Source organism: Lactuca saligna, chromosome 6, assembly GCF_052625555.1.
Source record: "Lactuca saligna cultivar CGN05327 chromosome 6, ASM5262555v1, whole genome shotgun sequence".
Classification (NCBI taxonomy): Eukaryota; Viridiplantae; Streptophyta; class Magnoliopsida; order Asterales; family Asteraceae; genus Lactuca; species Lactuca saligna.
Window position 1 is genome coordinate 50626496 of NC_136422.1, and position 13397 is coordinate 50639892.

Consider the following 13397-nt stretch of genomic DNA (forward strand, 5'->3'; position numbering starts at 1 on the left):
GTAAATTACATGTATGTATATATTTTTTTATAAAAACATATTTGTATATATATTTATGTACTTAATGAATATCTATTTTTATAAATATTTATTTCGTAGACAAAAAAGTTTTTTTCTAAGTTTTAATATAAAAAATATAAGATTTTTTATATGAAAATATGTTTTTTTTCGTATAAATATAATTTTATAAAGAAAAAACATATTCGAAACACAATTTTGAGAAAAAAGAGTTGTACAAAAATCTGAAGTTAGTATGAATTCATGTGAAAATTCTAAAATTTTGGCTAAAATAGTAAGTTTTGGACCAAAATTGTAATAAATTTATAATCTGAACCAAAAGTATAAATTTTGGACCAAATTTGTAATATATTTTTAAATCTGGGATGAAAATGTAATTTTTGAAAGTTGAATTATGAGTTAACCGGGTAAAATGATTAAATGGAATACGAATTCCGGTTTTTAAGACTTAATTGAATAAAAGAAATATATAATAACTAAATCGATTATAAAATCAGTATATAAAAAAATTTATGGAAGTTTCTCTTAAATTTCTATCTGAAAGTATTTTTTAACATCACATTCATTAATTTAATATCTCACCGTATCTTCTTTATCGGTATTTTCACTTTAAACGTCAAATTAGATGTTACAAATTAACTACTAGTTGTTTGTTAAAAACTAAAACGACCCGTAATACAATCTTAAAATATTCAGTTAAAAAAATCCTAATATAAAATATTTTCCAACTACAATATATCCAAAACAATATGTAAAAAGAAAGCGAAGGAAAAAAAAATGTGGAATTCGTTGTGGAAATATATCCAAAATAATATGTAAAAAGAAAGCGAAGGAAAAAGAAATGTGGAATTCGTTGTTTTTCCACACGGAGAATTGTGGCGGTAGTGTGGAATGTGGAGGCCGGAGGCAGCTCCGTCACCGTCATAAGCTATAAATTCAACGCCTTTTGTATCTTTTTGTTTTTTAATGAAAATGACATCCAACCATTGTTAAAAAAAGTTAAATGCAGATAAAAATAAAATATTGAAATCCACTTAATTTTATGTCCACAAAAATTAATAAGAGTAATAATGAAATTAGAACTGTGTTTATTAATAATGGTTTATAACTATAATATTGTATCATTATTTATAGATCATGAAGATATAAAATCGACTTAATAATCTATAATTAGTATATGTAAAAGTTTTAATTACAAATAAGTGTCCAACACTCTTTTCTATAGGTTTTATTATAACAGAAAAAGCAAAAAGTAAAAGTGTTTTCAATTTTCAAAGTCGAAAAAAGTTATAAAAATTAAATATAAAAAAACCAAAGGGAGGAAGAAAACTTTCCATATATGTAGAAGAATCTTGCAAAGATTGCACCTCACACCTCCATTGAAGACATGGCTTCTAAATTCTTGTAAGCATTTCGTCGAACACCTTCAGTGTCTAAAATTCGCACGCAAAAACACCCTTATCAGGTGCTCTGTTTCCGTATGAAGTGGAGATAGAAACGGGTAACCCATTTACGAAACAGAAAACAAATATAAAAAAATCGATGCATGTGTGAAGAAAACGTGCACTTCGTCTCTCTTCTGTTTCGGTTTTGTCTTTAGCAAAAGGTTCCTTTTTTCGGCTTTTTTCATTTCTGGGTATCTCACTCTCTGTCAGATCTCTAGTTCTTTTATTAAAAAATTGATTGTTGTTGAAGTTCTGATTTGCCAGATCAAACTTCAATGGCTTTCCGATATTTTAAATTAATCCAACAACACCATTTTATAATATGAAGTTTGTTTCAGACGAAATGGTCACATGTTTGACCTGAATTTCTGGTTTTGAAAGGCGAAACCGATACTATTTTAATCACTTCACATGATTTCTGATAGTTTTTGAAGCAAATTCATTAATGGGGTTCTTTCATTTCCGTTCTGCTACTCATCGCCGGTTAATTCACCGGTGACTCATGCCCTCTTTGTATCTTCTTCTTCCTCTTCATAACAGATCCAAAGTTCTACCATTCGAACACCCAAGTCAAAGATTCAATATTTTCATTGAACCACCATGTCATATGCTAATTCAAGATCTGTAAGGTAATTTTTCCTCTCAAATCTCTTAAAACATGCTCAAATTCTTCCATTTCGAATCTGTTCTTCACTTAATACTGCTGTTATTCGATTCCTGTTTGCTTAATTTTTGGTTTAATCTGCTGAGAGATGATCGATCTTTCCGAAATGAATCTACAGATTTCAAGATGAAGTCGAACTACCAAAGTTCCAATCAATCAACGCCGACGACTTATTTAAAGTCAAATACAACATAGAAGCAAAACAAATACCAGAAACAAGAATTCCCGAAAAAAGAATCGAAAAACACACACGACCCTCCTTAAAATCCAAAGTTCTTTCAAGAGTTTTCTCCGAAGATTACGAAAGAGTCAAGAAAAAAATCTTGGATCCTCGAGGTCAATCCATACGAAAATGGAACAAGATTTTCTTAGTCGCATGTTTGGTTTCTTTATTCGTAGACCCTTTGTTCTTTTACTTACCATCAGTCAGAGAAAACGCTTGCATCGACATCGGATTCACCCTCGAAGTCTCTCTCACAATCGTAAGATCAGTAGCCGATGTTTTTTACATGATTCAGATATACATGAAGTTCGTAACTTCTTACGTGGCACCTTCTTCCCGTGTTTTTGGAAGAGGTGAGCTTGTTTTAGATTCTTCCAAAATAGCAAAAAGATACATAAAGGGTGATCTTTGGATCGATTTTGTAGCTGCCCTTCCCCTTCCTCAGGTATACAAAACATAAAAATCGATTCTTTTTTGTGTATGATTTTGTTAAATCTAATATTTTATTTTATTAATTTTGCTTTCTTGATCTCATTGAAGCTGTTAATCTGGGTAATAATACCGAGCTTAAGTGGTTCAGCCATGGCGAACACAAAGAACGTTCTTCGTTTCTTTATCATCCTTCAATACGTTCCAAGACTTTACCTTATCTTCCCTCTCTCCTCACAAATAGTCGAAGCGACAGGTGTCGTTACAGAAACAGCATGGGCTGGAGCAGCGTATAACTTGATGTTATACATGTTGGCAAGCCACGTAAGTCGCAAACTTTTAATAAACAATGCAAAAATCCAAACAAAAATGGTGTTTTTTTTTTTTTTTTTTTGTTTATAATGTTGAGTTTTTACAGGTTGTAGGAGCTTGTTGGTATCTTTTAGCAGTTGAAAGGCAAGAAGCGTGTTGGAGAAGCATATGTGTTGTTGAAGATCCGAATTGTAAAGACGAATTTTTCGACTGTGAAAGAATTAACGAAGCTTCTAGACGTTCATGGTTCCAAACAAGTAATCTGACAAATCAATGTGTCCCCACTAGCGAGTTTTATCCGTTTGGTATCTATGGGGATGCACTCGATTCGGAAGTGACGTCAGCCTTGTTCTTCAACAAGTACTTCTATTGTCTTTGGTTCGGCTTACAGAATCTCAGGTAGAGAGAGATTCTCGAAAAAGATTCTTGTTTTCATCAAATTCTTCAACTTTAACTGTGTCTTGACTTTTGACTATTGAATCACACAGTTCTTTGGGTCAAAACTTGTCAACGAGCACTTACATTGGTGAAATAATGTTTGCCATTGTGATAGCGACTGTGGGTTTGGTTCTTTTCGCGTTGTTAATAGGAAATATGCAGGTGAATTAGGGTTTTAAAAATTATACGATTTGAGGTCATGAATCAATGATACATTATTAATTATTGACAAGTTTTATTTTATTGACAGACTTATCTTCAATCTACAACGGTTCGATTAGAAGAATGGCGGATCAAGAGAACCGATACGGAACAATGGATGCACCACCGACAACTGCCGCCGGAGCTCCGCCAGTCTGTCCGGAGATATGATCAGTATAAATGGGTGGCAACTCGAGGGGTGGATGAAGAATCTCTTCTTAAAGGACTTCCATTAGACCTTCGGCGAGATATAAAACGTCATCTTTGTTACGATCTAATTCGCCGAGTAAGTTTAATCATTTGCAGTCAGCAAAAAAAAAGTATTAGGGTTTGAGTCTCAGCAGCTACAATGTTAGAGTTTTAATTCCATTGTGAACCAAACTCTATAAGTTAAGCCACCTAGCAGATTTGCCTAGCTGGTGTGGGCCAGCTCATGATTGTTGAAAAATAGCTTTTTCAACTAAATGACAAAAAATGTCTAGGGTTTTGTGTACTGACGAGTCTAATTTCAATGTGGATCGGACTCTTTATAAGAACTCATTTAAACTAATAATTTTGTTTGATAGGTTCCGTTGTTTGATCAAATGGACGAAAGGATGCTAGATGCGATATGTGAGAGGCTACAACCATCATTGTGTACTCAAGGGACATGTCTAGTGCGAGAAGGAGATCCGGTGAACGAAATGTTATTTATAATTCGAGGAAACCTAGATTCCCACACTACAAACGGAGGTCGAACTGGCTTTTACAATTCATGTCAGATCGGTCCAGGTGATTTTTGTGGGGAGGAGCTGCTGACGTGGGCCTTGGACCCACGTCCGAGTGTGGTCCTCCCCTCGTCCACCCGGACAGTTAAGGCAATATCTGAAGTCGAAGCTTTTGCGCTCATAGCAGAGGATTTGAAATTTGTGGCATCACAGTTTCGAAGATTGCATAGTAAGCAATTAAGGCATAAGTTTAGGTTTTATAGCCACCAGTGGCGGACATGGGCGGCTTGTTTTGTTCAGGCGGCGTGGCGGCGGTATAAGAGGAGAAAGAGTGTTAGGGAACTTCAAGCTCGTGAGAGCTTTAAGAGTGTTGATTATGAGTCGGGAACTAGCTCACCGGTGCATGGTGGCGGGAGTAGAAGGCCAGGAGGGTCGAAACCTGGCGGCGGTGGTGGTGGCTCGTTGCAGAAGCCGACAGAACCTGATTTTTCTGTAGAGGAGAGGAATGATTATTGAAAGAAATAGGAAAGTGTGCAAAAAGGGATAGAAAATTTGTGAATACGTAGACTTGTTATGTATTTTTACTATGATTCTTGAATTGTGGTTTAATAATACTTTTTTCAATATGTTGTTTTATCTTATTTGTAAAAGCATGAATAGGCAAAAGATTATCTTGTGTCGGTGGAGGGTGGGAAGGTAGACGGTGGTTATTGGTGGGGGAGGGCTGTCGGTAGATGGGTGGGGGAGGTTGGCGGTGGTCAATTGGTGGGAGATGGGGTTCATAAGTAGGTAAAGGCTTTATAAATATATAAGTTTCCGAGTGAAAGTCGATTTTTAGCCGACACTCCAAATGTTTTCTTTGTAGTAGTATAGTTTGACGTATAAAATGTTTGTTTTAACTTTTAATCATTTGGACTATTGATTTTCTTTTAAATTCATGTTATATTTTAATAGATTCAAATAATACGTTAATTAAATACTTCACATAAAAAGTAAAACTTATAATATATAAGATATATCCTTTATTGTACATGTAGATATACTTTTGATATTTGGTTGCCTATGAGTCCATTTTACAATGTTAGATATCTTTTTGATATTTGATCTATGTGCCATCAAATCATTTTATATTAAAACTACAGGCTTTTTGCTTTTTTTTTTTTTTTTACATTCATATGAGTTATTTTTGTAATTTTGTCTAACTTTTTTTACATTCATTCGACAGTATTGGTTTGATTCCGGTATCAAGTTCAGGTATTTGGTACCAATCCTGCTTTAGAACTGAATTTGCAACATATCAACATGTACAACCACACTTAATTTAGCAAAAATTTATCGAACAATGGCAACAACTTTAGAAATGTGATAAACACTAAGCATGATGAAATAGCAATAGCAACAGTTTTAAAGTGTTACACTCATGTGAAAATAAATTACCAACATAAAAAAAAATAAGTACTTCCATTAAAAAACGTGTCAACTATCAAAAGCTTTATATAAAAAACAAACATATATATAAAAATAAATAATATTTAAAAAAAAAAAAAAAAAGAGTTAGCATTTAACTTATAATTTGTTACAAAAACAAGAAATATGCTCACTATTATTACAGATCGTTATTTCATCATATTTTAAAATATTCAACATCGTCTACAATAAATTTCCTCGGCTTATTTAGCCATTCTTGGGTGCAAACAAAAGTCTTGTCTATCAATGTTAACAAGTTTGTTCGATGTGGATATAATACACTCCCGCTAGTGGTAAACGCCAACTCGGATGCAACTATCGAAATTTGAATTGCCAAAATCCCTAACATAAATATATAAAACTATGACTCCCAATTTTAATAAATACTACAAACTAATAAAGTATACATTTGGTCATCCAAGAAATGATAGGGAATGGCGAGACATTTTATTTCCATCACCTAAGAATGTCAAATTCCTTATGAAATTATCGGCTAGAAACACACCCAAAATGTCATTGTCATCTTCACAACAAATAACTTCTTCATTACTACCTTCATGACATGATGCATGACATCGTCAAACTTTTGTTTGTGCATTCTTTTCAACGTACGGAACAAAAGAAGCGACATTCATATCAACAACTTGTGTTGACATGTGATTTTCATCCGCAAACAATGTACATGCTAATCTTCCGAAATACATGTCTATTTAAATACAAATTTCATTGTCGGATCTAATAAAACTACAAAAATAATGAAGTCCTTTTGCTTGTTAAAATTGCACCAATATGTGTCATTCTTGAGGGCACATTTCCACACATATTAAACAAATTGCGATTTTGTTTCCAATCTCAGAGATGTTTATCGACATCTAATTTTCTCTAAAAATGATGTGCATGTTGTTTCGAAGTTGACTACACAAGCTCCATTTTAGTCTTGAATTTTCAAGAAAGTTGACCATATCTTTGCAAACACCAAAATCCTCATGCTCGTGAACTCTATCTAGATCATGTCCAAGCGAACTATCTAACACCAAAAAAACATAAAAACAAATACATATAACTCGGAATTTATAAACATAAAACTCGAGAATTTACCTTTAACTTCATACTTGATGAAAACTTCTCTTAATTCCATGACAAATTTTAACAACTCGTAAGTTGAGTTTGGACAATCACCACATTAAAAAATATTTCGATTCCACTCCACTTCTATTTTTAAATTTTCTGATTCTTAATGTGGACTGTCTTACAGATCTTACAGCCTTTTGTAAATATTCTACATGATAATTTTTCTCGTTTAACTCATCTTTAACAATAAGATTCAAACTATAATCCATGCTCCTTATTTGAAAATGTTTGATATCGTCATATATATATATATATATATATATATATATATATATATATATATATATATATATATATATATATATATATATATATATATATATATATATATATATATATATATATATATATATATATATATATATATTGTCAACTGTCAAATGCATTGTCAACTGCATATTCATTACATTCTTATCCTTCAACCATGTATGTAATCTAATAACTCACTCAACCGATTCTCCCCTTTATGACTATCAATGGGTCTAAAATTAATAATTTTTTTATGCATAACTCAATCATCATCTATAAAACGTGTCATTGCTACCATGTAGTTGATCCTTTGACATGTGCTAATCCAAGTGGGTGTAGTTAAATGAACTGTATATGTTTGACTACTTAAGTGATCAACTAATTTATTTCTTTCGTTGATATAGTAATTTCAACATCCTTACTAATTTATGTCGCAATGTTAGAAGGATAAACCACATAAGATATGTTGTCCAAGAAAAGTGTAAAGTGTTGTGATCACAACCTTAAGGTATGATCCATTCTTAGGTATGTGATCAAATATATTTTTGTTATAGATATGTGGATGGACATATGACATGAAAAGTGATAAAACTCAACTGTTCACGATTCTATTTCTTAATAGAGATTCATGATGATCTCAAAGGACATACTGCAGATTGATTCAATATCAGCTTGAGTTTGTGTATTGTAATACATATAATGTCAGTGTCGAATCATTATCCTATGGATATCACTTCTACCATATGTTAGAACGAAAAATCAACACTAACTACATAGACCTTTGCCCATACATCATATTATACCTCATCGTATCATGCAGTGGCGGAGCTAGATGGAGCATTAGGGGTACTACAGTATCCCCAAAAAATTGTTTTATATATATAAAAAAATATTATTTGTAAACATATTTTATGTTATTGTACCCCCAACTAAAAAATTATAACTATATATAATATATTGATAATGTTTATACCCTCAATATCAAAATTTCTGATTCCGCCCCTGGTATCATGCATGCCTACCAATAATGGATAACGTTAGAGCATGTTAAGGTGCAACATACCCTATGTATTTTCATTTCAAGGATATAAGATATTACCATATTAGAATTACTTGTGATAGATTTCATAAAATAATTTATAAATGTGTGTTACTTCAATATTTGATTTCTATCAAGTACATATGAGTGCTAATAAATATCCATTCTCTATGGATAATCATCCAACACCTCACACCACTCTTAATTCAATACTTATTCCTATAAAAAAAATGTTAGATTCATTTTTGGCATCATTTTAGTATATTTTGTTAACGATTTTCATGATATCTTGGATATATCCTGCATTCTTTTTTTCTTTTTCTTTTACATTCCATTACATCGTTAATTACGGACAATGTTACTCATTTAATCTATATTTATGGAGATTTATGCAAGTGGGTGATGGTATTTTATAGAAACAATGTTGTCATATGGAAAACGTTGCAACCACATTTAAAATCATGTAGCAACATATGTAATCAAGCACAAAATCGAAGTGATATAAATTTTGGATTTTTAGTAGCATTACGTAGTCTTAATCAAATGATTGGATTGTAAGTAAAACGTAGTCCGATTAAAATAAAATTTTACGGATGTTTTTCTAACTAATAGAAATTTAATTTGAACAACATACCTTATGGGTCTTATGAAGAGCAGAAAAATCTGCCCTACGCCATAAATTGGCAACCCACTTTTATGATTTAATTTCAACCCATCAGCATGACTTTTTGGCCCCACTTTTATTCGTTTTTCGTGAATTATTGAAGCCCAAAAAAGTGATAATTAAATAGCTAAAAATAGCAGTTCAATATCACCTTATCTTAGCCCATTTCAAACTGAAGAAAAAAAAAACTGCACTGATGAGTGCAAGAAAACTATCATATGATTAGGACAAAAAAAAAGGATCGAACTCTATTTTATTGGAAGGGATTAGAGGTGGTAAAAATTGACCCGACACGAAATAAACGGGTTTGGGTAAGATATTTCAACCCGTTTAAATAAACGGGTTGACACGACACGACACGAAAATTAAATGGGTAAGGTTAGGGTTGAGAATTTCAACTCGAATATGACTTGAAAATGACCCGTTTATTTATATGCAAGTTTTTTGAATTATTTAAATAAACTAGAAAGATACAAAACCAAAAGCATAAGTAAAAGAAAACCTTCGAATTGAATTGTTTGTAATGTTGAAATGACTTATCCGTCTAGATCAAGATTTCATTTCAGTTTTTCCATTCTTTCCCAAACTACCCAGTCTCTTTCACCACTCTCACATCCTCATGATCTTGTCATCCACCTCCCCAACTCTCACTCTTTTAATTTTGTCATCTAAACTTGCTACGACTTCATCTATTCTGCCTCAAAACAATTAGTTTTTGATTTCCGCCTACCAAACTCGTACTCTTTCAACATGCTCAATCTTTTATCCTCATATGACACGACATATTTCAAGGTATAGCCCTAACCCGAAACCCGACACGAACTCGACACGAAAATAAACGGGTTAACACGACACGACACGTTAATTAAATGGGTCGGGTTAGGGTCAAGCGCTTTCAACCCGTTTAGTGTTTCGACACGACACGAACCCGACACGACACGACACGTTTGCCACCTCTAGAGGGGATATAAAAACTACGACTTGCAGCTTTTTTTTATTCGCCATCACGCACGAACAAGGAGTGCAAGAATGATAACTACGACTTGAAAGTTTTCTAGATTTTTTCACATTAAAATAATTTCTTGTTGATTGTTTTGTAGATTCTGATGGTTTATTGTCTTAAATGGTTAAACCATTGGAGTTGATGTTTGGATTGGTATAATTATTTAGATATGTTTTAGATCGTTGTATATGACTGCTATTTAGATTCGTTACATTGATATCCATATGATTTTTTAGGGGTGTTTGGATTAGCTATTTAGCTTATTGTTTATAGCTTATTTGTGGTGGGAATAAACAATAAGCAACAAGCATGGGGAGAGATGCTCATTAAAATTAGCTTATTTAACCTAATAAGCTGGATTTTATCTAAACACTTAAATTAACTTATTGTGGGAATAAGCAATAATCACTTCTTTTTTTCCTATCCAAACATCCCCTTTATCTTCATAGTTTTGTTTTTACAATTTTAGAAGGAATTATTCATAGGGTAATGCTTAGTTCAAAGAACAACGAAGTAATAAGAAAGAAGACTGTGAATATGTTAAGATGGTGGTTAAAAGTAAGATCGGTGATAATGAGATTGGTTCCAGTTTTGTTCCCACGGTTTAAAAAGAATTGATTTGTCGAAAGAGCAATGTCAATATGCCATAATGAAGGAGATTGTAGAAGCACGTGTTTTGATATGTCATGGTTGCCTTAAGCTATCAACAAAGGGCCTTCGACAAGATCAATCTTTTAGTGGATATATATATATATATATATATATATATATATATATATATATATATATATATATACTAGCCGTTTATCCACGTCAAGCGACGAATGCGTATAATTTCTTTTAACAATCATTTCTATTAGGAAACATGTTTGATCGGGAACCCAACTTTGATACGGAGGTAATGAAAAAGTAAACCCCTGATAGTAAAATCTAATTTATTTTTTTAGATGGTAACTTTTAAATTGAAATCTAACTCGTTTAGGTAGAATATTTTGGGTTTAAAACAAAATTATAATATTGCCTCAATTAAAAAGAATAAGTTGGATGAAAATAAATTTTGTCTTTTTATTTGAAGATGCTAATTTTATCACTGATCAATATTCCTTTTGATTTTGAATTTTGAATGAGTTGACTAAGTCAACCAAAAACAACATATAGGGCGTGTTTGGCACGGAGCTTTTAGAAGCGTTTGAGAGCTTCTAGCTTTTAGCTTTTGACAAAACGCTCTAGTTTAAACAAAAAGCTTTGTTTGATAGTACGAGCGTTTAGCTTTTAGTTTTAACAAAACGCTCCGATTCTAAAAGCTACTTCATGTAGCTTTTAACAAAACGCTCCGGAACTTTTGAAATCAATTTCCATAATTACCCTTAAAAATATATTTATATATATTTTTTATTTTTAATCAATTGTCCTTTTATGTAATTTTATATATTTCAAAAGCTTCCAGCTACTTTTGCCAAACATTCATATAACAAATAAAAGCTACAGCTTTCCGCTACCAGCTACCAGCTACACGCTACCAGCTACCTGTTACTAACTAACTGCTACCCGCTTCCAGCTAACAGCTACTTTTGCCAAACACGCTCATATTCTTTTTTGTTTTTTTCCTTTACATTTAGGTAATGAGTAAGAACTCCTTTTACCATGTTCGCCTTCAATCATGCTTGTTTTCTTTTGTATCGTTTTTAAAATAGTTTGTATGCTTATTCTTAGAACATTGCAGTTCGTTTGAAGACTTATTTTTAATAATGACATTATTACTTCTTTTACTTCTATTTGACAACATCAATTTTTTTTCAAATAAGACCAATATTAGATTGAATATTTTTTCAAATTCAACCATACTTGTAAATCCGATTTTTGCAAACTGTACGTGGACATCTAATTTTGGAAACAACTAACCTGTTTCTTAGAGTTCTATATTTGATAACTGTGACATTAGTAAATGCATAATCCAAGAGTTGCTTGACATAGGATTGAAATTCTGGATTAAAAATCTGATTTCTATTGACTCTCATTGTGTACATCCATTCTCTATTGGCTCCATTATCGATATGTAATTCTACTATATTGCAAATGTTAGAATGTAACATATCATCACAATAATCAATCCATCAATAAATTAAAGCTTTTAATTACTTCCAGTTTGAATGCTTTCTATATAAAGCTTTAGACTACTAGTATTGGATGTTGTTCCAACTCTAGTTTCTTTTACAGAAATGGATAGAAAAATAGTTGCATTTACAGAAATAGATTCATAAAAACAGGATTCATAGATAATTGTGAAATAAAAGATTTTTAAATTGTATATACAAGATTCATATATAATCGTGAAAGTTATAGATTATTAAACGAAACAGATCTAGATATCTTCATATACTTACATACTGAAACATTGTGATAAGCACAAACAAGCACAAATAGGTACAAATCGATACATATAGATGAAACAATTTGTACAAATAAGATTTTGAAGATGATGATACATAATAGACATAAGAGAAACTTAGATTCATACATACATTCTGATTTATAAATTAGTTGGGTGAGGGGCGGAGGTGGTAGCAAGCAACTGACCTGAAGTAACCGGCGGCGGAAACAAGTGGTGGTCTAGAAGTTACTGGCTGCGGCAACGGGGACAACATCGGTGTGAAGCGAGTGTGATGGTCGTTTGATGCAGCAACTATGGGAATAAACGCTGGCAACTGAGACACCATCTCCATAAAGCGTCTGCGATGGTGGTTTATCGCAACAACGGTTGTATTGTGGGGAAAATCGGCGGTGGCTAGAGATGATTTGGGGAGATGCCGACCATCGTTTGGGGAGAATGGTCTATCCTTTTTTTTCTTTAAGACAAAGAAGTAAGAAAGGCTAGGATAAAAAAGGAAGAAGTAAGTTTTTGGAGTTTGTGGGAATTTCGTGGGAACTTTCCGACAAATTTCCAACGAAAGCAAAAAAAAATATAAACATTATATATTGATTTTGGAGTGTGATTCTGTGTGGGTGAGGACGCCAGGTATTGCATCTTTCCAGATTAAGATTAAAAAGCCTTTTCAATATATATATATATATATATATATATATATATATATATATATATATATATATATATATATATATATATACTAGCCGTTTACCCGCGTAAAGCTGCGGACGACAAATAGTTTGTTTCGACAATTAATTCCTTTTCGATGGAGAATGATTATTTTCAATTCAATCATTAGTTTGTTTTAGGAAACATGTCATATTAAAAATAAAGAAAATTCATGAAATGATCAAATTATAGGGTGTTGAGTATTTATTTGGATTTAAAAATATATGGTGAAAACCTTGGAAGAGAAGATTTATAGGAGTTTGTTTAAATTTTAATATTATTTTATTAGTAATTAGTTGTACAATTAGCTTAA

General features: G+C 32.2%; 1 protein-coding gene across 1 annotated transcript; it reads left to right on the plus strand.

The window, feature by feature from the left end:
* The first annotated feature begins 1660 nt into the window (after positions 1–1660).
* LOC145000530 (protein CNGC15b-like) lies at positions 1661–5274 on the plus strand. Its single transcript, XM_078959768.1, has 7 exons — positions 1661–2092; positions 2246–2795; positions 2891–3103; positions 3198–3490; positions 3580–3691; positions 3780–4016; positions 4297–5274. The coding sequence occupies exons 1-7, from the start codon at positions 2064–2066 to the stop codon at positions 4951–4953; spliced, it is 2091 nt and encodes a 696-aa protein (XP_078815894.1). The 5' UTR covers positions 1661–2063; the 3' UTR covers positions 4954–5274.
* The last annotated feature ends 8123 nt before the right edge of the window (positions 5275–13397 follow it).

Bases quoted from the DNA above. Each gene is read 5' to 3' on its own strand.
- LOC145000530 (XM_078959768.1), top strand. From the start codon at position 2,064: ATGTCATATGCTAATTCAAGATCTGTAAG. The intron at 3,104-3,197 runs GTAAGTCGCAAA...GAGTTTTTACAG, and splicing joins TATACATGTTGGCAAGCCAC to GTTGTAGGAGCTTGTTGGTA. The intron at 3,491-3,579 runs GTAGAGAGAGAT...TGAATCACACAG, and splicing joins TTCGGCTTACAGAATCTCAG to TTCTTTGGGTCAAAACTTGT.